The sequence below is a fragment of the Hippocampus bargibanti genome, linkage group LG17, assembly GCF_051943395.1.
Source record: "Hippocampus bargibanti isolate YZ-2025 linkage group LG17, ASM5194339v1, whole genome shotgun sequence".
NCBI classification, from domain to species: domain Eukaryota; kingdom Metazoa; phylum Chordata; class Actinopteri; order Syngnathiformes; family Syngnathidae; genus Hippocampus; species Hippocampus bargibanti.
In genome coordinates this window covers 2,577,620-2,603,285 of record NC_142750.1, presented here as the reverse complement: position 1 = coordinate 2,603,285, position 25,666 = coordinate 2,577,620, and the positions used below count along the sequence as shown (strand labels likewise).

The window sequence follows — 25,666 nt, the reverse complement described above, 5'->3', positions numbered from 1 at the left end:
CATTCTTTCACCTTCATTTTTTAATAGATTCATTATACGCATAATAGCTATCTAGCTTTCTAGCTAGCTATGTATTAGCTAGCTGGCTATTAGCTAGCTTTCTATCTATTTGAGTTACTTACGGGTTGAATGAACGCTGGCGCACGTGGCTGCTGCTCCTCACCCACAGAAAAACTGATCCTGTGACTGTAAAGTCAGCACAATGGCCACCCTTGGCCTGACGTATTAAGCGGGAAGTCGTTGAGTGGGGTGATGGCTCATTATGGCTTGATAATGATGCCAAAAACGGAGCGCCATCCCGCCTTTTCCTTCCATAACATTAACGCTATCAGTCGGCCTGCAGCACTCGGGGATTATCCTGCCATTTTAATGTATCACCGCATGCTGCATTGCTCAGCGGCTCACGTCGGTGTGTGTGCGAGTGCACACACACACACACACACACACACACACACACACACACACACACACACACACACACACACACACACACACACACACACACACACACACACACACACACACACACACACACACACTTCTACATGTAGTCTCAGCCCTGACACTGATCGCCTGCCTGCATGTGCAGCATGCAGGGAACATAATTCAGGATTACCTCAACTGTACACTCTTCTCACACTCGACTAAAATTTGCTCTCATATCACACACACCACAAAAATCCTCTTAGATATAATATACAGTGATACCTCGGCTTACAAACGCTTTAGCTCACAAATTTTTCACCTTACGGACATTAAATATAATCTTGGCAAATGAACTAGCTTTCGGCGGATGAACACCAAACCACGCGGTCGAACAGCGCCACGGTAGCTGGCGGACTAGTTTTCCACACCCACTTTCTTTGAGTGCAGACACGGTTTGTTATCAAGTGGAGTACTTTTGCTCTTATTGGACCAGAAAAGGGCCCACCACAGGCTAGTGTGAAGCCAAAGAGGACACAAAATAAAATTAAGGTTGAGCAAAAGAAGGAGATCATCGAAAAAAACGAACGAGGTGTGCGATTGTGTGACTTAGCGTCCCAGTAAGCTAAGTCGACCATTGCTACGTGTGGCTAAGGGTCTTTCCCCATTTGCGATCTATTTCCTATCTCTCTAACTAGCTAGCTATGTAGCTGGCTATTTGGATTGGCCTTTAAGTGTTTCGCAGTGGAGAAATTTACATTTCATATTTATTAGCTATATGGCTATCTAGCTAGTTAGCTAACTGTCTATCTATTAGCATTCTATCTATTTGAGTTACTTCCGGGTTGAGTGAACGCTGACGCATGTGGCTGCCGCTGCTCGCCCGCAGAAAAAAACGATTTTGTGACTGTAAAGTGACCTTGAAAGTTTTGAAAGGAGATTAGAAATGAAATGGATTATTATTATTATTATTATAATTATATGAAAAGTGGTCCCCAGAAAACACGTGCATGTGTATCATAAATCTCTGTTCGATATGGTGGGTGGACATACTGGCAGGAGATTTACGCTTGAAAACATGAAGCCGGGGTCTTGGTCCAAAAAACAGGAATGACTGATCACGGTCTAGCTGCACGGTGACCTGGTGCAGAGCACATCTGGCGCACGGTTCGGAGGTTGGCAGTTTCAATTCTGGCAGTCGTGAGCTACTCAAGGACGTTTGGTGACGGCATTATTATGACAAATTGTATTTCCTCTATGATGCTTGCATTTCACATTCAAGTTGGCTGTTGCTATAGGCGACCGCGGCGTACGGCCACGCGAGGGCTTTACGGGCCTTCGTAAAAGTCAACGTGCGGGAGCCACTGAGGTTCATCCCGCGAATATGGATGAGATTGTTTCTAATCATGAACACACATTCCTGTTTCAATGGTTTTGTGAGGTCCGGATAACTCCAGATAAGGAGTGAGGACCACCGTTGCTGATAGATTTAGAGGAGAACTAGTGTCACATTTGAACACTAAGCGTCACCCCATTTCCCACTTCAACTTCTTAAAAAACAAAGCGATAAAAAGTGGACTTGAAACTGAAATAACAGCAGGGGTGATGTTTCTGAATGGGTACATTCAAAGTCCTCACCCCTATAGTGAATTTGGTTAATTACGCCAAAGAGCTCAATGGGTGGTTTTTGAACGTTTTTTTGAACGTGGGAAGTTTTTCAACGTGTGTGTGAATATGTGTGTATATGTGTGCATTGTGTGTGTAGCTGTATGTATGTGCTCAGGGGTCCGCTTGGCCCTTGTGATGAAAGTTCAAAGCTCAGATGAGCTCAATAATTCATCACTTGAGCAGGGCTGAGGGAATCACCGCTCGAGTGTGACTTCCACGCACGGATGCGTCGCCGTTGGTTACGATCAATTCATTCGTTCCACAGGTAGAAAGACGTGCGCACAAAAGGGGCCGATTTATCCATCAAGTATTTACACTTTCCAGGTGGGTCTTGCTGAAGCAAACAATATTAAATATAAAATAATATATATATATATATATATATATATATATATATATATATATATATATTATATATATATATTACAGATAAAATCGGAAATGGGAAGTACCGCCTGGCAAATTAAGAGGGGCAAATGAGACTTTGGAATTTAGGACCCAAGTGGAGGATTGTTACGTAATGCGTTTTTTTTTCTTCCGCCCCCGCACCCCCCCCAAAAAAAATATCTGCAGCTGTTATGCGGAGCCGCGGATGATTATACAACACATGCACCGACATTACATATAGCATGCGCCGTTAAAAAGGATGAGAATGGTCACAAATGTTACAAATGATGGATGACGGGAATTACATCTTGGTAAAAATGTGAAATTTATTAAATATAAATACATGTATACATACATATTCACATATAAACATATACACATACAGTATATAGATACATGTATATCAAAAATATATACACATATACAAAAAATATACACACACACACACACATATATATACATATATATATATATATACACACACACACACACATATACATCTATATATATATACATACTTATATGCATATACAGTAAAGTCTCGTTATATCGATATTCAAGGGAGTCCGAAAAAATATCGATATAACCGGGACTATCGATATATCCGACCCTGTTTGCATGTAATTTTCTCCGTGCGTGCATAGAAATAGTATCAATATAAGCGGGACTATCGATATATCCGATATCGATATAACGAGACTTTACTGTACTTCGCTTTTCACATAATTTTTTGTACTTAATTTACGCAACAAAAAAACAAACAAACTGAAGAGCAATTTGGAAGCCGAACGAGCCGGATCTTTTTAGTGAGCCGAGCCAAAAGAACTCCCATCACTACTGCAAACTACTCTCTGGGAACTTTCTGGTAGCTTAGGAACAGCCCTGTGGTCAAACTGGAGACTCGCCAAGGATCTTTCCTTCAATTTGTTGATTTACTCCCTCCGACACTCCCGCACACCCCCACCCCTGCAGTCTCTCTCCGGCTAACTCCCTCACTACTTTGTGTTCCCTCCGTGATTTCTACGAGCGGCTCACTCGAAGACCGCATAAGAATATAGGACACAGTCACACCCCTCGCTCTGCGTTGGTCTCTTAACTATTGCCGCATTTCCTTTTCGGAGTCTGTCACCGAAGGGGATGTAGTAAAATGGAAATCCACAACATTCAAGGTCATTCTCGTGCACTTCTGGTCTCTTTCCATGGTGTTTTTTTAGCTCTTGTTTGTAAATAATGTTCACCAAATAGTTTACAGAGTGCTCGATTATATGCGGGTATTATTGCGCGGGGGCTTGATGGGTGGTAACATCTGCCTGCTGTGGCTATAAAATGTTTAAAAAAACTATTTTTTTCCAGATCATAACCATCTGAATAACGCCGCCCTGTCTCCCCTGGGTCCGACCATGGCCTTGTCGCACCCGCATAACAACCTGGGAATCGGTTTCAACAAGTACTCCTCACTCAAAGGTGTCGGTAAGTCTTGAAACGTGCCATTTAAAATACAGTGATACCTCGGTTTACGAATGCTTTAGCTAATGAACTTTTCGCATTACGGATGTAATATTTGCGAGAATATAATCTTGTCATACAAACATACATTTTTCGGGAAACACACGGAGCAGCACAATGAGTGATGTGTCATTTGCGAACGAGCCGGTTCTCAAACGAAGATGGAAATGGAGAGGCGTCTTTTTTTCCTCTCTCTATCTAAATACAATAAATAAAGTCATCAAATTATCCACCATTAAAATCCTCACAAACTCCCTTTTGGGGGTCAAGACGTACTCAAGTTTATGCTTTATTAATTAAAAGTGAGCACATTTGCCAGAAGGCAAAAGTCTGAGTCACAAACATTTTGTTAGCATTTTAAAGCCGTTTAGTTTTCAGCGTATTCCCAGCGTGGATGTGTCACAGAAGATTTTCTGTCACCCGTCTTTTGCTTTTCGCTTTTCATTTGGAGCCCAAAAGGTTCTTCGCTTTCGCATTCATCATTGCACTGTTTTTTTCCATCATGAAAAAGAAGAGAAAATTGTACTAGACCGTATTTTCCCGTGTATAAGGCGCACCCAAAAGCCTTGATTTTCTTCAAAACATGTCCCTGCGCCTTATATGTGAAGTATTATTGAGATACAGTAAAGTCTCGTTATATCGATATTCAAGGGAGTCCGAAAAAATATCGATATAACCGGGACTATCGATATATCCGACCCTGTTTGCATGTAATTTTCTCCGTGCGTGCATAGAAATAGTATCAATATAAGCGGGACTATCGATATATCCGATATCGATATAACGAGACTTTACTGTACTTCGCTTTTCACATAATTTTTTGTACTTAATTTACGCAACAAAAAAACAAACAAACTGAAGAGCAATTTGGAAGCCGAACGAGCCGGATCTTTTTAGTGAGCCGAGCCAAAAGAACTCCCATCACTACTGCAAACTACTCTCTGGGAACTTTCTGGTAGCTTAGGAACAGCCCTGTGGTCAAACTGGAGACTCGCCAAGGATCTTTCCTTCAATTTGTTGATTTACTCCCTCCGACACTCCCGCACACCCCCACCCCTGCAGTCTCTCTCCGGCTAACTCCCTCACTACTTTGTGTTCCCTCCGTGATTTCTACGAGCGGCTCACTCGAAGACCGCATAAGAATATAGGACACAGTCACACCCCTCGCTCTGCGTTGGTCTCTTAACTATTGCCGCATTTCCTTTTCGGAGTCTGTCACCGAAGGGGATGTAGTAAAATGGAAATCCACAACATTCAAGGTCATTCTCGTGCACTTCTGGTCTCTTTCCATGGTGTTTTTTTAGCTCTTGTTTGTAAATAATGTTCACCAAATAGTTTACAGAGTGCTCGATTATATGCGGGTATTATTGCGCGGGGGCTTGATGGGTGGTAACATCTGCCTGCTGTGGCTATAAAATGTTTAAAAAAACTATTTTTTTCCAGATCATAACCATCTGAATAACGCCGCCCTGTCTCCCCTGGGTCCGACCATGGCCTTGTCGCACCCGCATAACAACCTGGGAATCGGTTTCAACAAGTACTCCTCACTCAAAGGTGTCGGTAAGTCTTGAAACGTGCCATTTAAAATACAGTGATACCTCGGTTTACGAATGCTTTAGCTAATGAACTTTTCGCATTACGGATGTAATATTTGCGAGAATATAATCTTGTCATACAAACATACATTTTTCGGGAAACACACGGAGCAGCACAATGAGTGATGTGTCATTTGCGAACGAGCCGGTTCTCAAACGAAGATGGAAATGGAGAGGCGTCTTTTTTTCCTCTCTCTATCTATATATATATATATATATATATATATATATATATATATATACACACATATACATATATACACATATATATACACATACACACATACATATACACATACACATATATATATATATATATATATATACATATACACATATATATATATATATATATATATATATATATATATATATATATATATATATATATATATATACATACACATACACACATATATATGCATACACACATATATATACACACATATATATTACATATATGTAAATAAACACCTGCTTGAATAAACACATGACTAACTGCTTAAATAAATACATCAATAGACCCATAAATAAACAAATAAATAAATACATAATCACATAAGCAAAACAAAGATAAAAATAAATAAATAAATGCTTAAATAAATAAATAACTGCGTCAAAAAACAAATAAACAGATAAATACATTTAAAAAATAAATCAATACTAAACGCATACGTGTAGGGGGGGAACGAGATGATTAAACCCTTTTTTTGGGGGGGAGCTTGTTTTTTTTCTCTTGAGGAAGCAAATTATTCATAAAGGGGGAAAACAAGGTTGATGGTGTCTTAAGGCGAATGTGTGTGTGTGTGTGTGTGAGTGGGTTTTTGTGTGTGTCGGGGGGGGAGACGGGGCTGCAGCAGCGATGACCGAACAGCAGCGTCGCGTTAATCCGACATGACATGCTGAACCCGTTCTACTTTTATTTCCCTCCAGTTTTGTGCAACACCCCCTCAGCATCTTGCTTAACCCTTTTTTTTTTTTTACTGCTTTAGATTTTGTCCCAATCTTTTCCAAATTGTTCCTGGTCAGAATACAATTCAAAACTGGGTCCAATGAAAAAGATGTTCACTGATTTTTCATTTGCCCATTAAAGGACAACCGACACATCCGGACAAGTTGCGTCCATAATTTGTAAAATGACTTCAAATGACTTCTACTGAGCGCATTTTACAAAGATTCTACCGCATTAACAGTAAAGTCTCATTGTATCAATAGTACTGCTTATTACGATACTATTTCTATGAACGCAAGGAGAAAATTTACATGCCGCAGGATCGGATATATCGATAGTCCGGTTATATCGATATTTTTTCCGACTCCCGGGAATATCGATATAACCAGACTTTACTGTAGTTATATTTTACGTTTTAAGACTCGCGCTGAATATTCAGGAAGTCTTGTTTTCGAGTTGATGACGATGCCTGACGTGACGTCACGGAGGGAACGCCCCTGACCGAGAAAGCGACACACAATGCATTTTGGGTACTTTATTTGGTCTGAAAACTTCGTGTTGATGGCGAAATTAGAAGGAAAACATAACGCGATGGTGAATCATTGTGTGTTGCACCAAGACCACTATTTGATACTAGTTGACAGAAATTTCCAGCAGACAAATCAGCCCATTTCCAATGGAGCTTGGGCACCATCTTGTGCATATTCTGGGCGCTACATTGGAGTCCTGACGACTCGAACTGATACGGAAGGACTTCTTTCATCGCTTGCAAACATGTATGCTTTCCTCTTCAGAACTATTTGAATCATATTCATAACTGGATGAGTAACAAGAAAACATCTACACCGAATCTGAAGCCATTGTTTTGATTCTAGACTCTAGAGCAAGGCAAGACGTCCTGGCGTGATGTCACGAACAAAGGGGGCGGGACCTTCTGAAACTCGGCAATTTCCGAGATCATTTTGAAGTCGTTTTGGGACACTAAGTCATTTTTATTGGTGTTTTGCATTTGACTAAAAATATCAGCCTGCGTGTTTTGGGTATTTTAGATGCTATAAAGCGTTTTTCTGATGTCAATTAAGAAATAAAAAAAAAAATGGTGTCGGTTCTCCTTAAACGAGCGATTAGCGCACAGGTGTCAAAGTCAAGGCCCGCGGGCCAAATCCGGCCCGCCACATCATTTTTTTCGGCCCGCGAAAGCAAATCAAACTTGTTAAAAATGACTTTGACACCCCTGGATTAGCGCAAAGATCGTAATTGACGAACGGATTGTTTAGACTTCTCTCTGTCCCCCTTCCATCCAGATACGACCCCCCGAGACTACTACAAGAGCTACCCGATGGTGGATTACACCCACCACCAGTCCCCGCCGACTTTCCAGCCCATCAATTTCCACCCGAAGGAAAAATCCTTCCTCCCGCCGCCGGACATCCACGCCCCTCTGGCCATTACCATCAACTCCTCGCAGATCCCCAAACCCAAAATCTCCAAGACCAACACCCAGCCGCTGACGTCGGGTTCGGCCTTCAAGGCTTGGGACCCCAGCAAGAGCCACGGGCGGCGCCCGGCCGCCTCGCACGTGGTCTTGCAGGGGCCTCCGCATCACCACGCCGTCCATCAGCAAACGCTGCATCGCCAACCCAACAGCCGGCGCCAAGCCTACTCCAACAAACGGCAATTTAGCATCGAGACGCTGCCCGAGCTCTTTTCTCAGCCGCTGGGTTACGGACACTCGCCGCACGTGCACCCCAAGCACAAAGGACTGCCCACCAACAGTAAAACTGAGGTCACCGTTTGAACGATGAGACGTCGGGAAGAAGGAACAAAAATGGCGTGTCCTGATAGCTACTATATCCACGTGCTAACTGGGGTAGCGACGAGCAAATATCGTGTATGATCAACATTTTTTTTAAATGACTGTATTTTCCGTATCATCGTGGATAAAAACGTGACAGCATCAGAAGCAGCAGACAAGCATGAGAAGGTCATGTAAATAATCAATCGGCTTCTCAGGGTGTTAGCGTAGCGCTAAGCTCCGCCAAGTCCCACCCGCTCCTATGCTAGAAATGTTAGCATAGTGCTTAACTACGCTTAATAATATCCGCTCCTACGCTAGCGACTTCAGCATAGTGCTTAACTTTGCTAAGTCCCATCCGCTCCTATGCTAGCGACTTTAGCATCGCGCTTAACTCCACGAAGTACCACCTGCTTCTACGCTAGCACTTTAGCATAGCGCTTAACTCCGCTAAATCCCACCCACACCTATGCTAGCGATGTTAGCATAGGGCTTAACTCCGCTAAGTCCCACCCGCTCCTACGCTAGCGACTTTAGCGTAGCGCTTAACTCCACTAAATCCCACCCACACCTATGCTAGCGATGTTAGCATAGGGCTTAACTCCGCTAAGTCCCACCCGCTCCTACGCTAGCGACTTTAGCGTAGCGCTTAACTCCACTAAATCCCACCCGCTCTACGCTAGCGACTTTACCATAGCGCTTAACTCCACTAAGTCCCACCTGCTCCTACGCAAGCGATGTTAGAATAGCGCTTAACTATGCTAAATCCTATCTGCTCCTACGCTAGCGACTTTAGCATAGCGCGTAACTCCGTTATGTACCACCTGCTCCTACGCTAGCGATTTTAGCATAGCACTTAACTCCGATAAATCCCACACGCTCCTACGCTAGCGACTTTAGCGTAGCGCTTGACCTCCACTAAGTCCCACCCGCTCCTACGCTAGCCACTCTGGCAAGGAAATCACAGGCGAGTAAGGGTTGCCAGCTCACCCTAGCTAGAGACTAGCCTGGCGATTTGTAGCAGGCGGGTAGTGGGTTATTTACCTTATCCCAGAGGCGAAAAAGGGGATGGGAGGACATGTTGAAAATTACAGAAAGCAAAACGCGCATCTCAACCTCCCCCGTGGCGCTGCGAAAGGCAAAAACACATTTCCGAATGTTCCACAATTGCACCTATCGAGATCTTTTTGAAGTCACACCTCCCCGACCGCTGCCACCGCCGCCCCTTTTGTCAGCAAATGTTCACACTCGCATGAAGATTTTAGTAGCTTTGTAGCAAAATATGCACGCCTGAATCAAAAGAAAAAAAAACATAATTGTGCGTTCTTAATACCGCGATTTTAATTGCATGTGCGATGGGGAAACTTATTCGTGGATTTCATCGCTAGGCCTTCAGTAGTACTATGTCTGAATCAATCCAGATTGGAAAAAAAAGTGTGGTGTTATTTACTACAAGTCCACTAGAGGGTACCATTAGCCAGGAAATAACTGACCATCCTTTCTTAATAACAATAACAATAATACATTTCATTCATAAGCGCCTTTCAAAACTCTCAAGGTCACTTTACAGTCACAGGATCAATTTTTCTGGCAGCCACACGCGCCAGCGTTCACTCAACCCGGAAGTAATTCAAATAGATAGACTGCTAGCTAGCTTTAACAGTAAATCTGCAACCAAATCCATTTCTTCTCCTCCTTCAGCAATTGTGGGTTAACAAAACTGCTATTGAATCGACAATATTTTTGCTTATGCGGCTCGCTACAGTACAGTGTGCTAGCTCTGGCCAGTATGCTCTTATCACTCGCGTCTAGTGATATTATGATTGGCGAGTACCTAGCCAATCATAGTTTGTGAAAACTGACGTTAACTAGCGCCTTCAAGACGTTTGCCAACTCGAAATCTGATTGGTTATTGACACATTTCATGTGACAGGCGTCCATTGTGAAGGCGTCCAGGTCGATTTCGAACCCTGGTAACAAATGATGGCTGAAATATGATTGGTTCAACGCTTAAATAAGAAAACACACATCAGAAAGTAGCGCAACATGGGGAAAAGTCGTGAAAGGAAGTTGAAAGACCATTTGGAATTATTTCATAAGAATTTATGAAAAAAATATACTTCTGTCATTCAGATATTTTTAGGCCAGCAGAGAAGGCTTTGCAGGCCTTGACGGTCCGCCACGGGATAATATCGACCAGCAGCTACACAAATCATGGCCGCGAGAGCGATGATGAGAGAAAATGAATATTTCATAGTATTGGTGGCAGTATATTTTTAAAACAAGTTTATTTGAAGTCTACAACTGATAAGACAAACAACAAACACAGCCATCACGTGAGGCGCGTTGCACTTTCTTGCGCTGAGAAACCCCAAAACGATAGAGTCCAAATGACTTTTGCGATATAATCAATGATGATGTACGTGGAGCAACCCGCAATGTATAACCTTCAATTTATCACCTACCCGGAGGTGGCGTACCGTTTAAATAAGAGAAAGAAATAAATAGAAAATGTGCGCATCGCTCAAGAAGAGCGTAATTGTGATTTAAGAGGGGCAGCAGGCGCCTTCGCAGAGGCCTCTTTATCAACGCCACATGTTCAAGTCATGAGTGTGGCGTACCTCCAACAAAACAATTCGTGGATTCAAAAGTATGATCTGGTTTACTCTAAAACGTGGCATCAAAAGCGCCCAAAACAAACAATAAAAAAAATAATAATACATCAGCCATTTATAATAATATAAGAATACATTTCATTATTAGCGCCTTTCAAAACTCTCAAGGTCATTTTACAGTCAGAAAGCTAGCTAGCTAGCCAATAGATCGCCAATAGATAGCTATTGAAACAGCCAGGCAGCCAGCTATCTTAGCTAGCTATCCATTAGCTATATATCCATAGCTATCTATCGGCTATCCATTAGCTATCTAGCTAGTTATCCATTAGCTATATAACCATCCTTCTTGAAAACGTTCACCGTTTCATTTGAGTTGAACTCATTAATGGACGTGGATGGTTTTGTGGGGCGTCGCGCATCGGTTAGCCGCATTCCGCAATTTGCATCTCAGTTTCAAGGCGCTGCGAATGTAAACGAGTGCAGTGGGAGGAGGGGGAAGTGGATGGAAGAGGCGCCGTTAAACTTTAATGCGAGAAAATAAATTAGCAAATAGAATGCCCCGCTCGCGCGGCGACGTTAGCTTGGCTGGCTATCTATTTGCTGTCTATTAGCTAGCTATCTGGCTGGCTACTTAGCTGGCTATCTATTTGCTGTCTATTAGCTAGCTATCTGGCTGGCTACCTAGCTTGCTATCTATTTGCTGTCTATGAGCTAGCCTTCTGGCAGGCTACCTAGCTTGCTATCTATTAGCTATCTAGCTAGCTATCTATGAAATATCTCGCTAGCTATCTATATAGCTTTCAATCTATTTGATTTACTCCGGGTTGAGTGAACGCTGGCTCGTGTGGCTGCCGCTGCTCACCCACAGAAAAAAACTGATCCTTTGACTGTAAAGTGACCTTGAGAATTTTGAAAGGCGCTTAGAAATTAAATGGATTATTATTATTATTATTATTAAGGAAGCAATAAGTGCTTCGCAGCTGCATCAGAAAGATAAGCAGAAAATAAAAGGGGGTTTACATTTTACAGCAGCAAAGTTATAAAAGGAATAGGAAAGGAAAGAAAGAAGTAGAAAAAGCAAAATACAGGAGCTGCTGGAAAGAAAGGCAGCCACTCTCGCGGCGCCATCTTGAAGTAAAACAAAAAAACTCACAAAAAAAAAAACTAAATAACACACATGACAACACAAAGATACAGAGTCATTCATTCTTTAGCACTTGCTGTACCCTCTTTGTGACATGGAGCAGTTCAAGCAGGATCTAAGCATCCTTTTCACCAGTGGATCAGGGACGTCATGGTGGAAATGTGCATGTCTAACTACAAGCTACATTGATGTCACTTGGAGTATTTTTTGGGGTGCATTTTTCGTCAAATCACTTCCAACCCCGGAAAATAAATCGGACGGACGGCCCTTAGTTGACCGCGACGGATTTGAACCCGGAACAAGCTCTTGCGGGACATTTCCCGTCTCCGTTTTTCAAGGCACGCCGCGAATTGTGGATTCAGAATTTTTGATGCAAACTCCTCAGCAGAGATGACCACCTGGATCCTGGACACCCCCTCAAGGCATGTTTTTACCCAATTTCCACATTGGACTGGCTGTTATAAAGGCCTTGGATGGACAAGACACTGAAAATACTTGCACGAAGGACGAGCAAGACTACTTGATATCTTGCGTCGATTGTCCAAAATGGCAAACAAAAAACCACGAGGACCCCTTTTGACTGATGCTTTGACATTCAAAACTTTATTGAGATCCTCATCGTTGAACGTGATTCGTCCCGATAAGGAACGAAAGTGCGACGACGCTAACGCCGCTAGGCGCCGACTGACTGTTTGTACATTTCCCTCGAAGAAACAAAAGTATTCTAGCGCTAATTTTCACAAATGCAACCATAAGCGGGCAAAAAAAAAAAAAACGATTCCGTAGCAGCAATATGTAGTTTTTCGGTGTCTGTTTTTTGTCGGTTGCTTTGTTTATTCTTATGATTCTTATTCTTATTTTGTATTGTGCTTTTTCAAGAATGGAAACGACGACGTATTTATATTCACGTTCATCTGACCAATGAAAGTTAGAAGTGCTTCCGGATTTTAGACTCATGGCTGCACGACGTTCAAACCCCGCCCCCTTTGATGATGTCATACATTAGAATCTTGTGATCTATTTTTGACATTGTGCGGTCCGATCGCCCTCATGTAATCGATGTGCTCATAACATATTGCATTGTATTAAAGTGGTTCGGATGACGCGCGAGTTGTGAGGGGGATTCAGATTTGTACAGTGATGCCTCGGTTTACGAACCCCTTGGCTTACGAACTTTTCGGTTTACGGACGTTAAATTTATGACAATTTTACCTTGGCTTACGAACTTTTCGGTTTACGGACGTTAAATTTATGACAATTTTACCTTGGCATACGAACTTTTTTTTGTACACGGACCTGCCTCAATGAATGATGTGTCGTTTGCGAACGAGCCCGTTCTTCTAACAACAATATGGCAGCCGACTGTTTATGTCCTCTATTCCCCGCCCCCAGCCTTCGGTTAAAGCCACGTGATTGGTCAAGAACGCAGCAGTCAGGGGAGATGGTTTAAACATTAAAGAGACAGGCAGACGGCAGTGAGAGAGTTCCAACTTTGATAGTTCAAAGACACAGTGTAGACTGCAAGGTTAAAATATCCCATCAATCAGGCTCCACAAACAACCCGCACAAGCCATCTGGACGCTTGATGCAAAAAGCTATCAACCCAGCTAAACGGAACACAATTGATGAGGAACAAGGTAAAATTATCGCAGAGAAAGCACCTACAAGGGATAATTCCTCAAGATGGTGAAAGAAGAAGGCTATGTTCCTCATCAAGTGTTTAATGCTGAGGAAACTGGCCACTACATTCCATCAAGCCATCAACGACCATCACTAAGGTCAATAAAACCACTTTATTATCCAGTACGGTTTATTTCTTTAATTATAATACCATCGCACATTTATTATACATAAAATAAGGTCTATTTTGTGTAGTTTTAAGTCTTAGAAAGTCAAAAATTATGTTTTATGGGAACCTGGGAACGGATTATTCTCATTTTAATGGTTTCCTATGAGAAATTAATTTTTGGGATACGCACTTTTCGCCTTACACACTTTGTCTGGGAATCAATTAAGTTCGTAAGCCAAGGTATCACTGTATTTGCAAAAAAAAAGTGGAGAAAAGGACGTTGTGATGCTTTATTTCAGGATAAACCGTACCAGGCGGCAGTAGGTTGCCTTTGATTGCTTACTGTGTATATATACAGTCTGTACGCTGTCCCACTTGTCTGCTGTGAAATGTGTCCAGTTACTCAGCTTACGGTATATAAGGGCTTTTTATAGATATTAATCATATGATGTCACACACGGTAACTCAAGGCCAATTATTTTATTTATTTTTTTTAAAAAAGGGAGATGAAATTCATTTTCACGCACACATAAAATACAATTAAAATGGCGCCGGCCTACGTGTCCTGTTTGAAATTAATAAATCTTTGTGAAATACGTCATCCGCCATCGTGTGCATTCATTCGTTCATGATTGCGGTAATTTATTTGGTGATTAATCAAGTTATTTATTTATTTACTCATTCGCTTGTCTGTGTATTTATGTGTTAATTATTTATTTAGTAATTAACTAATTAATTCATTTGTTTACTTATTTATTCTTCTGCTTAACTATTTATTTATTTGGTAATTAATTGAGTTATTTATTTACTTATTCGCTTGTCTGTGTATTTATGTGTTAATTATTTATTTAGTAATTAACTAATTAATTCATTTGTTTACTTATTTATTCCTCTGCTTAACTATTTTTATTTATTTGGTAATTAATTGAGTTATTTATTTATTTACTTATTCGCTTGTCTGTGTATTTATGTGTTAATTATTTATTTAGGAATTAACTAATTAATTCATTTGTTTACTTATTTATTCCTCTGCTTAACTATTTTTATTTATTTGGTAATTAATTGAGTTATTTATTTACTTATTCGCTTGTCTGTGTATTTATGTGTTAATTATTTATTTAGTAATTAACCAATTAATTCATTTCTTTACTTATTTATTTATTCCTCTGCTTAACTATTTATTTATTTGGTGATTAATCGAGTTATTTATTTATTTACTTATTCGCTTGTCTGTGTATTCATGTGTTAATTATTTATTTAGTAATTAACCAATTAATTCATTTCTTTACTTATTTATTTATTCCTCTGCTTAACTATTGATTTATTTGGTAATTGATTTATTTACTTACTTATTCGCATGTCTGTGTATTTATGTGTTAATTATTCATTTAGTAATTAATAAATTTGTTTACTTATTTATTCCTCTGCTTAACTATTTTTATTTATTTGGTAATTAATTGAGTTATTTATTTACTTATTCATTTATTTGCCTGTCTGTGTATTTGTGTTATTTATTTATTGAATAATTAACCAATTCATTAATTTGTTTACTTATTTGTTTATTCCTCTGCTTATTTTTTTATTTATTTATTCTCAATTTTCAATTGGTTGTAGCACGTGGCTGCGCGAGAGGCGCGGTGAGCTAATTGTCGCTAAAGCTAATTGGCGCTAAAGATAATTGGCGCTAAAGATAATTGTTGCTAAAGCTAATTGTCGCTAAAGCTAATTGTCGCTAAAGCTAATTGTTGCTAAAGCTAATTGTCGCTAAAGCTAATTGGCGCTAAAGCTAATTGGCGCTAGCCTGACATTGAACAGTTCAGTCGTAGGCGGCGGCCATGTTTGTTGCACCGTCAACAACAGGACAAAGTGGATTAACCTTCACACTGCTTGTGTCTCATTTCGCTTGCCCCCCCCCCCCCCCTCCTCACTCTATTTTGCCATGCCCTTTGGTTCTTGCTGCCTCTTTTTGGCTTCGATGTCGCCTTGTGTTTGTTGCGAGCGTCTCTCATCTTCCTTCCCAGTTGCCCCCCCCCCCCTTCCCGATCCTCCCTTCGCCCCCCCCCCATGCAGCTAGAAATGTCACCTCCCTTCCCTGGCACGTCTTTTTATTCCTTGCGTATAATCCGAGACGCTCTTATTCATGCCACCATTGTCTTTTTGACAATGTTTCTTCAGAGGCTTCGTACACCCTCTTACCCCCCCTCACCCACTTCCAGATTCTCCTCCTCCTGACTTTGCGTACCCCCCCAAACCCCCTCTTGTGTCTCTCGTCAATCAATGGCTTTTGTGCGGCATTTCTCGTCTTATCTGGCTCCGTCGGGTGCCTGTTAAAATCCCTGCATAAGAGTGAGCTGCCATTTCTCCCTTTTGTTACCTTTTGTTATTTCTTTTATTTTGGCGGGACTCGCTGGCCTACTTGGCAGGAATTTGGATGTTTATCTACTTTTTTGGTCACAATGTTCAACGAAGCAGAATTTGACATGAACTCATACCCCTCCATTCCCGAATTTATGATGATGACATTTCTTTTTAAGCGCCTTTCAAAACTGTCAAGGTCACTTTACAGTTACGGTACACGTTTTTTTTTTTTTTTTTTCCTGTGGGTGAGCAGCGGCAGCCACACGCGCCAGCGTTCACTCAACCCGGAAGCAACTCAAATAGATAGAAATTTAGCTAGCTAGATAGCTAATAAATAGCTAATAGCTAGATAGCTAACTAGATAGCTAGCCAACAAACTAGACAGCTAATAGATAGCTATAATAATAATACATTTCATTTACGAGTGCCTTTCAAAACTCTCAAGGTCACTTTAGAGTCACAGGATCAGTTTTTCTGTGGGTGAGCAGCGGCAGCCACATGCACCAGCGTTCACTCAACCCGGAATAACTCGATAGCATTTGCCTTTTGTCCATGTTAGCGCTTTGCTATAGCTTCAGCTGTTGTTCAAGCGCTATATAAACCAATATGTACTGTATGTATTCAAGCTGATATAACTCCAGACCCATATAACTTAGGAATTAACTATTTTTTTTTCTGATGAAAGAAGACAGTCCAAGGTTTCTTACGCTGAATTGAATATTGATGTAGTCCTAAAACTCAATATTCTGTGAGTCCTGGAATTGTGAGTGACAATGACAAAAACCCTGGCACTGGACTGGACACATTTTTTTGCACATCGCCTGGCAGTGAATGAGTTAAACAGCATGAATAATTGTCATTAATTTAGCTCTGTGCTGCCTGTTTTTATTTCTGATGCATTTCAACTTCCGGTTTGCGCAGTCATGTCGGAATTCCGATTCAGGGCACCCCAAAACTAGTTCATGCAGGCAGGATGTAAACACGAGACTGAGCGAGTGCCATCCAGTGAGGGGGGAAGGGGGGGTGGACAAAATGAAATGGTTCTGCTGCTCGAGAGGAATTTAAAAGCCACCAGGCCTGTTCTAATTTTATTTCTATCATGGTTGGAATCAAAACAGCCTGAACACCAACAAGGCTGATGGCTTAATGTGGTGCCATTAAAACACATAAAATGACACGCAAGCGTCAATCGACGGCGAGTAAACAGCCGCCACGCTATTTTGTCCGTTTGCCGTCCAATGCGGCAGTTCTTCCACGGTCTCGTGTTGTTTTTCCTGCACCTCAGCGTTTCCTTTTCACCTCCGCGGACCTCAAACCGGCCTTACTCAGCGCTCAGGGGCCCGAGGGGTAGCACCCGGCATAATGGTTCTGCTAGCATGGCCGCACGCTAATGAACGGCAACAACTGCACGCACGCCCGATTAACCGGAGCGGATTTACACGACACGCCGATCTTTTGTCTAGTGCTAAAAAACGTCTTTGGAAAAGGGCCGCCGCCTGGTGGTAGCTCTCGCCTCGCCGCAACGCCCTAACTCCACTCACGGCCATTTTGGGTATGAAGTGGTGACGTGTAAATCTTGACGTGCAAGACTACTCTAGTGCGTTTTTACAAAAGAACCTCAGACTATGCAAATAAAGACCAATACAGGTCTTGGGTTGTCGACTCAAACTCTAAATGGTGAAAGCAATAACTCAAATAGATAGAAAGCTAGCCAGTTACCTAATAGATAGCCAGCCTGATAGCTAGCTCAGTAGATAGCTAATAGATAGCTAGCTAGCTAATTTTGTTGACATTGATTTTGAGGCTTCAGAACTGATTGTAAAGACATACAAATAGATTTCTCACCCTGGTAACAAATGATGGCTGAACTGTCATTGGTTAAATGCTTAAATACGAAAACAGATTTTTAAGCCAGCAGAGAAGGCCTTGCAGGCCCTGACGCCCCACCACTGCGATATTGTAATCAGAAACGTAATATCAAAGACAGTTTGCGGAGGCGCTTATACGAAAGCTAACATAAGCTAGGTAGCTATTTGGTATCCATTTGCTATCTAGCTAGCTACCTATTTGCTATAAACCTGTATTAGATAGCTACCTAGTTGGCTATCCATTTGCTATCTATTAGCTATCCGGCCAGCTAGCTAGTTATGTAGCTGGGTATTTATTTATTTAATGGCTATCTTGCTGTTGAGCTAACTGCCGATCCGGCTATCTATTAGCGATTGAGCTGGCTACCTGGCTGGTTATCCATTTGCTATCTGTTAGCTAGCTAGCTTTCTATCTATTTGAGTTACTTCCAGGTTGAGTGAACGCTGGCGCATGTGGCTGCCACTGCTCACCCACTGAAAAAGTTATCCTGTGACTGTAAAGTGACCTTGAGAGTTTTGAAAGGCGCTTATAAATGAAATGTATTATTAGCACACATACAAAACGCACAAATATCCTCACTCTTGCGCACACAAAGAAATACGCACAGGCACCCTCACCAGCAGCGTCCAGATGGGCCGAGCCAAGGGCATTCCAGCAAATCAGAGCGCATGTCGAGCGATGCGGCAGAAGGTCTCGAGGACACTTCACATTCCCAGCCCGTATTCATGCATCCGTGTTTTTAATATGCAAGGTCGTGGCAGAGGCTTGACGGGGGGGGGGAAGACGGGGAGCTCACAGCGGCTGTTGACATAAGCCAGTCCAAAAGGGTGACCCGGCCAGGGTGGCGCAGGTGCTGAGAAGCCAGCCGGACTCGGTGAAGGAGTCGCAACGGGAATGAAGGGAAAGGACGACTTTGACGGATGCGTCTGCGCAAGCGTGACCGGACAAGAAAAATTATCGGTCACCGAAGTTCATCTGAGACAAATCCAGACGTGGATTTCACGTTTTGTGCCCGCGAGTGTTAATTAATGCTGAAAGTGTCGAGGTGACCCTTACAAAAAAATGCTATGCTAGCTAGCTATTTGCTATCTAGCTCGCTACCTAGCTAGCTATCTATTTGCTATCTGTCTAGCTGGCTATATATTAGCTATCTGGCTAGCTATCTAGCTGGTTAGCGATATATTAGCGAGCATTCTATCAATTTGAGTCACTTCCGGGTTGAGCAGCGGTAGCCACACGCGCCAGCGTTCACTCAACCCCGGAATAACTCAAATAGATAGAAAGCTAGCCAGTTACCTAATAGATAGCCAGCCAGATAGCTAGCTCAGTAGATAGCTAATAGATAGCTAGCTAATAGATAGACATCCAGCTAGCTATATAGCTAATAGACAGAAAATAGATAGCTATCTAGGTAGCCAGCTAGGTCCCCAGCTAGATAGCCAGCTAGATAGCTAGAAAGCTAGCATACACATGATGTAATGAGAAGCATTCAAATACAGGTAGTCTCACCCAGGAATTTTGTGGAACGTCCATAGCAAAGCGCTTTGAAAACGCAAATAATTATTTGTATTTATTTTTCTGTATGTGACAGAAGGAAATTTATTACATAGAAAATTATGAACAACAAAATTATTAAAAACAAAATTATGCTACTGTAACCATATCTGTCAACGTACATGTTTCCCCCGTCACTTCAAATACCGTACGCCGTATTACAACTTTTATGGGAATTGTAATCATTTATAAGGGCAGCTATAAGCTAAAGTTGACAGGTATGCTATAACGCAGTCTGTTATGTACAACGGAGCCAATACAGTTCATAATTTGTTTTTAAATTATCTACAGGAACGATAAATTATCTGTCCGTCACGATTCTTCCAGCTTCTCTTGAAGCGTCTCAGCACAACGAGCGAATGTGCCTTTGGTTTCTTTTATTAAGGTTCATGTTTGGAGGGGTCAGAACTTGGTCATATCTGGCCACAGTGATGTGGAACCCTTGAGAGGAATTACAGCATCAAATGACACGATGCGACATTTCTATCTCCGGGGCTGCAAAGGCTTAGTTCATTGGCATTCGAACCGAAAGGTCGGAGACTCAACTGGGTCGAGAGAAAAGCCTCCATTGTGTAGTACATTTCACGTAAGCTTGTATGATTGGTTGCTGTACAAAAATGAGTAAGGTTTACATACAAAATGATAAACAATTTCTCCATCTCAGCCAGAAAAGACTTGAAAGACAAAATTGTGTGCCACTTCTGCTTGATTTAAACATTCTACATTCAAGAAGCACTCGGGTCCCAGCTGGCGTGCAATGAGACGCATGCAATTTCCACCCAATTGAGTTTTATTTACATGTAAACGAGGCATCGCAATATCATCAACTCGCTTATGTATGCTAGGTATCCTGTAAAATTAAAATGAAAGCTTTTTTTAAAATATCATATCCACGTTTGTAATTACACTGAGCCGATTCAGCAGCTTACCAAATAGAGATCAAGACCCTTTAGGGTCTGTCTGTATTCCATACATTTATAATTAATGCACTCAACCATAGAAGGGGAGCAGATATGAGACCAGTAAACTACACAAGCCTTTCCCTTTCGTAAAATGGAATTTAGCTGCAGGCACGATGGCTGCTTGACCTGTTGACCGAGTGGTTCCTTTTCAATCACAGCACAAACACAGCCAAACTGCTCCTGGCATTGAAAGAGCATTTAAACTGAAAAACAAGGGAAACGCCGCCATTTTGTGGTCGCTCGATGAACTGCAGTGATATGTTATCATTACAATGCAGCCCAATTTATTCTGCCGGTGATACAGCATTTAAACACAAAAACAAGAAATACAATTTTCTTGTGGTCGCTCGCTGAACAGCAGCAATATTTTATTACAATACAGTTCAGCCAAACACCATTTAAACGCAAAAACAAGAGAAACGCCGCCATTTTGTGGTCGCTCGATGAACTGCAGTGATATTTTATCATTACAATGCAGCCCAATTCTCTCTGCCAGTGATACAGCATTTAAACTAAAAACAACAACAAATACAGTCTTCTTGTGGTTGCCTGATGAACACGACATCAATATTTTATTACAATACAGCCAAACTCCTGGCATTGAAACACCATTTAAACGCGAAAACAAAAGAAACGTCGCCATTGATGAAGTGCAGCGATATTTTATCATTATAATACATGTACAGCCAAACTCCTGGCATTAAAACACAATTTAAACTAAAAACAAGAGAAACACTGCCTCTTTGTGGTCACTCGGTGAACTGCAGCCATATTTTATCATTCAAGGTTCTTTACTTCCATATTTAAGTTGGGAAGCACGGTTATGCACTAACAAATACAATTCAAAATGTCTATATCACAAGATGAGTTTCATTCTGACTTTCATGTAAATCGTCATGTTCATAAAAACGGTATCATTGCATGATATCGTTCCACAGAAATGGCGATGACAATCAATCTCTGCCATAAACAATAATACTAATACATTTAATTTACAAGCGACTTTCTGAACACCCAAGGACACTTCACAATAAAACAACAATACATAGAACAATAAAACCATGAATAAAATGACAAATAATAAAATAGCAGATTAAACTAGACCATGAATGCAAGTTTGAACAGGTGGGTTTTGAGGTAGGATTTGAAAGTAGGAAATGTCATTACCACAACGCAATTTACAATTGTTTAGTATTATAAATAGCACGAAGTTAAACTCATCACAATTTGTCTTAAACCCCAAATAACAACACACCCACCATAACGTTCGATAATAGAGTTTCATCTTACCTTAATGCGTTCTGCTCAAGTTTGTCAGCGGGCAGTTGAAAGTTTGGAGCTGTAGGTTCTCTTGGAACGTTTGCTCTGCAAACGAAAAGAGTTGCTTAAGTTTCGACGGACTCTTCCGAGGGATTTGCGATGCTTTGTTGACTTTTCTCCTCGCTACTCCTGCTGCCACAATTAGGACATTTTTTTTTTACCGACCAAGCTGTTTGCGTTTACTTAATTTGGGCGTGGCAAGCTGTCATCGATTTGATTATCGCCACCTATCGGTGCGACGTACCCCAGACAAACGTAGTGTGTCGGAATGGTTGACGTTTTCTGTCTGCTTCTCATTCAACCGCGATTGGAATGAACTTCTTCTTTTCCTTTCGGTTTTTCACTTCAAGGGGGTCGCCACAGCGAATCAGTGTCCACCATCTTCGCTGGAAACTTCAGAGTTTTCACAAACTAGGATTGGCTAGTCACTAGCCAATTATAGTTTCACTAGCCGCTAATAGATAGCCAACCGATAGCTAGCTAGCCACTTGGATAGCTATATAGCGAACAGATAGTCAGCTAGATAGTTAGCTAATACACTGAATGCCACTATTACTCAGAGGGCTAATAGATGGCCAACAGATAGCTCGCTAGATACTTAGATAGCTATATAGCTAGTTATCTAATATATGAATGTAACTAAATAAAAAATAATATAATAATAATAATAAGTACACACAATTGCTTTATGAGCAGGTCATGTAACAAAAAAAAAAAAACAATCATGACTAAAAATAGCGACAATCCGCAACGACATGTATGATAATAAATATCGGAAAGGATAAGTTACAACAACAACAAAAATCAGTGTTCAATAATACATTTCAGTAGTCAGGTGATGTCAGTTAGCAACAAGGAACATTTCACCAGAAAATATTTTGGAGTCGTGTTGTGGTTGTCGTTGACGGCCTGTTTCTGTAACCCCTCCCCCTCCCTCCTTTACCACGGATCTTGACCAATCACGTGCGGCTTTAACCGAAGACTGGGGGCGGGGAATAGAGGGAAAAAAAAGCCGGCTGCCATTTTAGGAGCTCCAAGAACCGACTCGTTCGCGAACCACACATCACGCATTGTGTTTCTCTGTGCGTTTCCCGAAAAATAGTTTGTATGCCAAGATTATATTCTCGTGAATTTAACGTTCGTCAGGCGAAAAGTTCGTTAGCTAAAGCGTTCGTAAACCGAGGTATCACTGTACTGTAAATATATCTGAAAAGTTCAAAATTCTAACATTGGAGGATCTTCCTTCAACGTGGGCCAGAAAATGCATCAAGGACAACTGGAGGCTGCTTCAACAACAACAGCGCCCTGGTTTCTTTCTCTCAGATTGTGCAGGTGTGCCTCATGTTTTTGGTTCCTTCAACGTGAACAAAATCTGCATCGCCGCTTTTCACTTGAAGGCTTAATATCGTCTTGTTTTTCCAAACACGGATGGCACCAGGTTGTGATTCCAAAGACCGGTATCTGGCGATGCTTGTTGATTTGGGGGTGGGGCAATAATTGTTGACTCCTTATTGACTGACTCCAATGGCAATGGAGCATACGAGTGCGTTGCTCCTTCAAATTTAGATGTTTTTCCCGCCGTTGATGACGTTTCCGCCGGGGGGGGCGATGTGGATGTTGTCCAAAATGGGTCGCAACATCTGGCCAAATGGTCTGGAAATCAAAGCAGATTGGATGGGTGCCCTCAATGGAAACTTTGCACATTATTGCCTTAAAGGACAACCGACACCGTTTGTTTTTTTGATTAGTTACTGACATCAGAAAAAAGTTTTATCACATCTAAAATACCCAAAACACGCAGGCTGATAGTTTTTTAGTCAAATGAAAACACCAATAAAAATGACTTAAAGTGACCCAAAACTGCCACAAAAATGAACTCGGATTTTTGCACATCGTCTGGCAGTGAATGAGTTAAAAACAAAGGCTGTCACATTCTTACAAACTTCATTTTGACTTGCTATAAATTTCCAAAAGGCCTTTTATTTTGAAGGCGGGGCGAAAAAACTCACGTGGCGAGGACTTCGGATGGGAGGTCAGTGATGTAGGAGGGGATAGGCGTGCCCGTTAGGAACTGAGCAACCTCATTGGTGAACGTGTTGCAGTTGTGCTCGAACAATCGATACCTGTCACTTCTGAAATAAATAAATAAATACATAAATAAGAGGAAGGTCACAGCTGGAATCAAACCCTGCACCTCTGTTCACTCATTCGCTGCCATTCCCAAATTGTATTGTATTGTATTTTGTACATCTGCCCCCATTTCAAGCTCAGATAACTCCAGACCCATATAATTTAGGAATTAACACTTTTTTTTTGGGGGGGGGGGCATTTGACTCAGCATGATTCCGACTCGATCTTGGATTTACACCCCTGGTGCGTTCTGCTATCTTTGTGACTGCTTTATTTTTTCCTCTATATGATAGTTGTCCATGTTACAGCTTCACCCATATCATTTAGGAATTACCTCTTTTATTCTGATGAAAGAAGAGAGACTAAGGCTTCTTACGCTGAATTCAATGTTCATCTAGTCCTTAAACTGAATATTCTGTGAGTCCTGCAATTTGAGTGACAATGACAAAAACCCTGGCATTCGAGTGGACACATTTTTTTGCACATCGTCAGTGAATGAGTTAATCCGTGACACACCATGCCACCAGCTATATAGATTATGATCTGAAAAAAAAAAAAATACTTTCAAATGGTGTCAATAAGTTTTAAAGGAAACCTGTAAGTGCTTTCTCCCAAGGACGAGAGATATTCCATGAAGATCTCCTCTGAAACCTCGGTCTCACCGAGTTCCACAACTGTGTCTGGGGGTCCCAGCATCGTTGCGCCCTGGAAAGAGCATGCAAAGAATCCAGTTTAGCTTGCCAATTTATTATTATGGATCGATCACTTTTTAATATCAAAGTAATGGGGGGGATTGTAGTACAGTGATACCTTGGCTTACGAACGTAATTGGTTCCCAGAAAGTGTGTGTAAGGCGAAAAGTGTGTATTCCAAACATTTATTCCGCATAGGAAACCATTAAAATGAGAATAATCCATTCCCAGGTCTCGATAAAACATAATTTTCAACTAAATAGGCGTTAGAACTACACACAATATACCTTATTTTATGTATAATAAATATGCTATGGTATTGTAATTAAAGAAATAAACTCTCCCGGATAATAGTCGTTTTATTTACCTTTGTGATTGTTGTTGATGGCTCGATGGAACGGATAGCTTTTTGCATAAAGTGTCTCAAGAGGCTCTGGGATGTACATCTTCGAAGTTGTGATATTTTAACAGCAACAGATGCAGGCAGACACACTAGAAACTTCATTAATAGCTGGTTCCCTTGCTTGTATGTTCGCTTCAAATTGTACAGTTGGCTTGTGCGGGTTATTTGTGGAGCCTGATTGATGGGATATTGTAAATGTATTATGATTATGTAGAGTAAAATGGACTTACAGGTGAACAGGTGGAGATTCCTTCAACCCCAAAAAAGCACTCGTCTCCATAGGCCACGATGGCAGTGTGCCTAGGGAAGAATAACATGATGTGTTCCGCAATAACATTCTAGAATGGGCTAGAATCTTTATGCATGGGCCTTTGGATTTTCCGACAACAAATAATGGCACCATGAGAAGCTGGTGTAACCAACACATTGTGTTAGGAAAAGTGTGCATAAGCTGCTGTGGGCGTGGGTTTGGTTGGTTGGTGGGTGGGCACAACAATAGCTGTC

General features: G+C 41.4%; 2 protein-coding genes across 3 annotated transcripts in view; one reads left to right on the top strand and one right to left on the bottom strand.

The window, feature by feature from the left end:
- Positions 1-8,485, top strand: part of LOC148885207 (protein shisa-8) — a 35,079-nt gene extending 26,594 nt beyond the window's left edge. Inside the window, exons 4-5 of the mRNA XM_089019177.1 lie at positions 3,832-3,948; positions 7,836-8,485. Coding sequence (XP_088875303.1) covers positions 3,832-3,948; positions 7,836-8,329 — 611 coding nt within the window. The 3' untranslated portion in view covers positions 8,330-8,485. The remainder of the gene's footprint in view (positions 1-3,831; positions 3,949-7,835) is intronic.
- The window catches only part of desi1a (desumoylating isopeptidase 1a), a 56,256-nt gene that overhangs the window by 29,748 nt on the left and 842 nt on the right, over positions 1-25,666 (bottom strand). The window contains exons 3-6 of one of the 2 annotated variants that reach the window (XM_089019471.1): positions 25,393-25,462; positions 24,663-24,772; positions 23,947-24,069; positions 21,908-21,982 (exon numbers count right to left, since the gene is read on the bottom strand). In XM_089019471.1, coding sequence (XP_088875597.1) covers positions 21,908-21,982; positions 23,947-24,069; positions 24,663-24,772; positions 25,393-25,462 — 378 coding nt within the window. Of the gene's footprint in view, positions 1-21,907; positions 21,983-22,604; positions 23,591-23,946; positions 24,070-24,662; positions 24,773-25,392; positions 25,463-25,666 lie in introns of those variants that run through there. The other variant, XM_089019472.1, reaches the window with a different exon arrangement.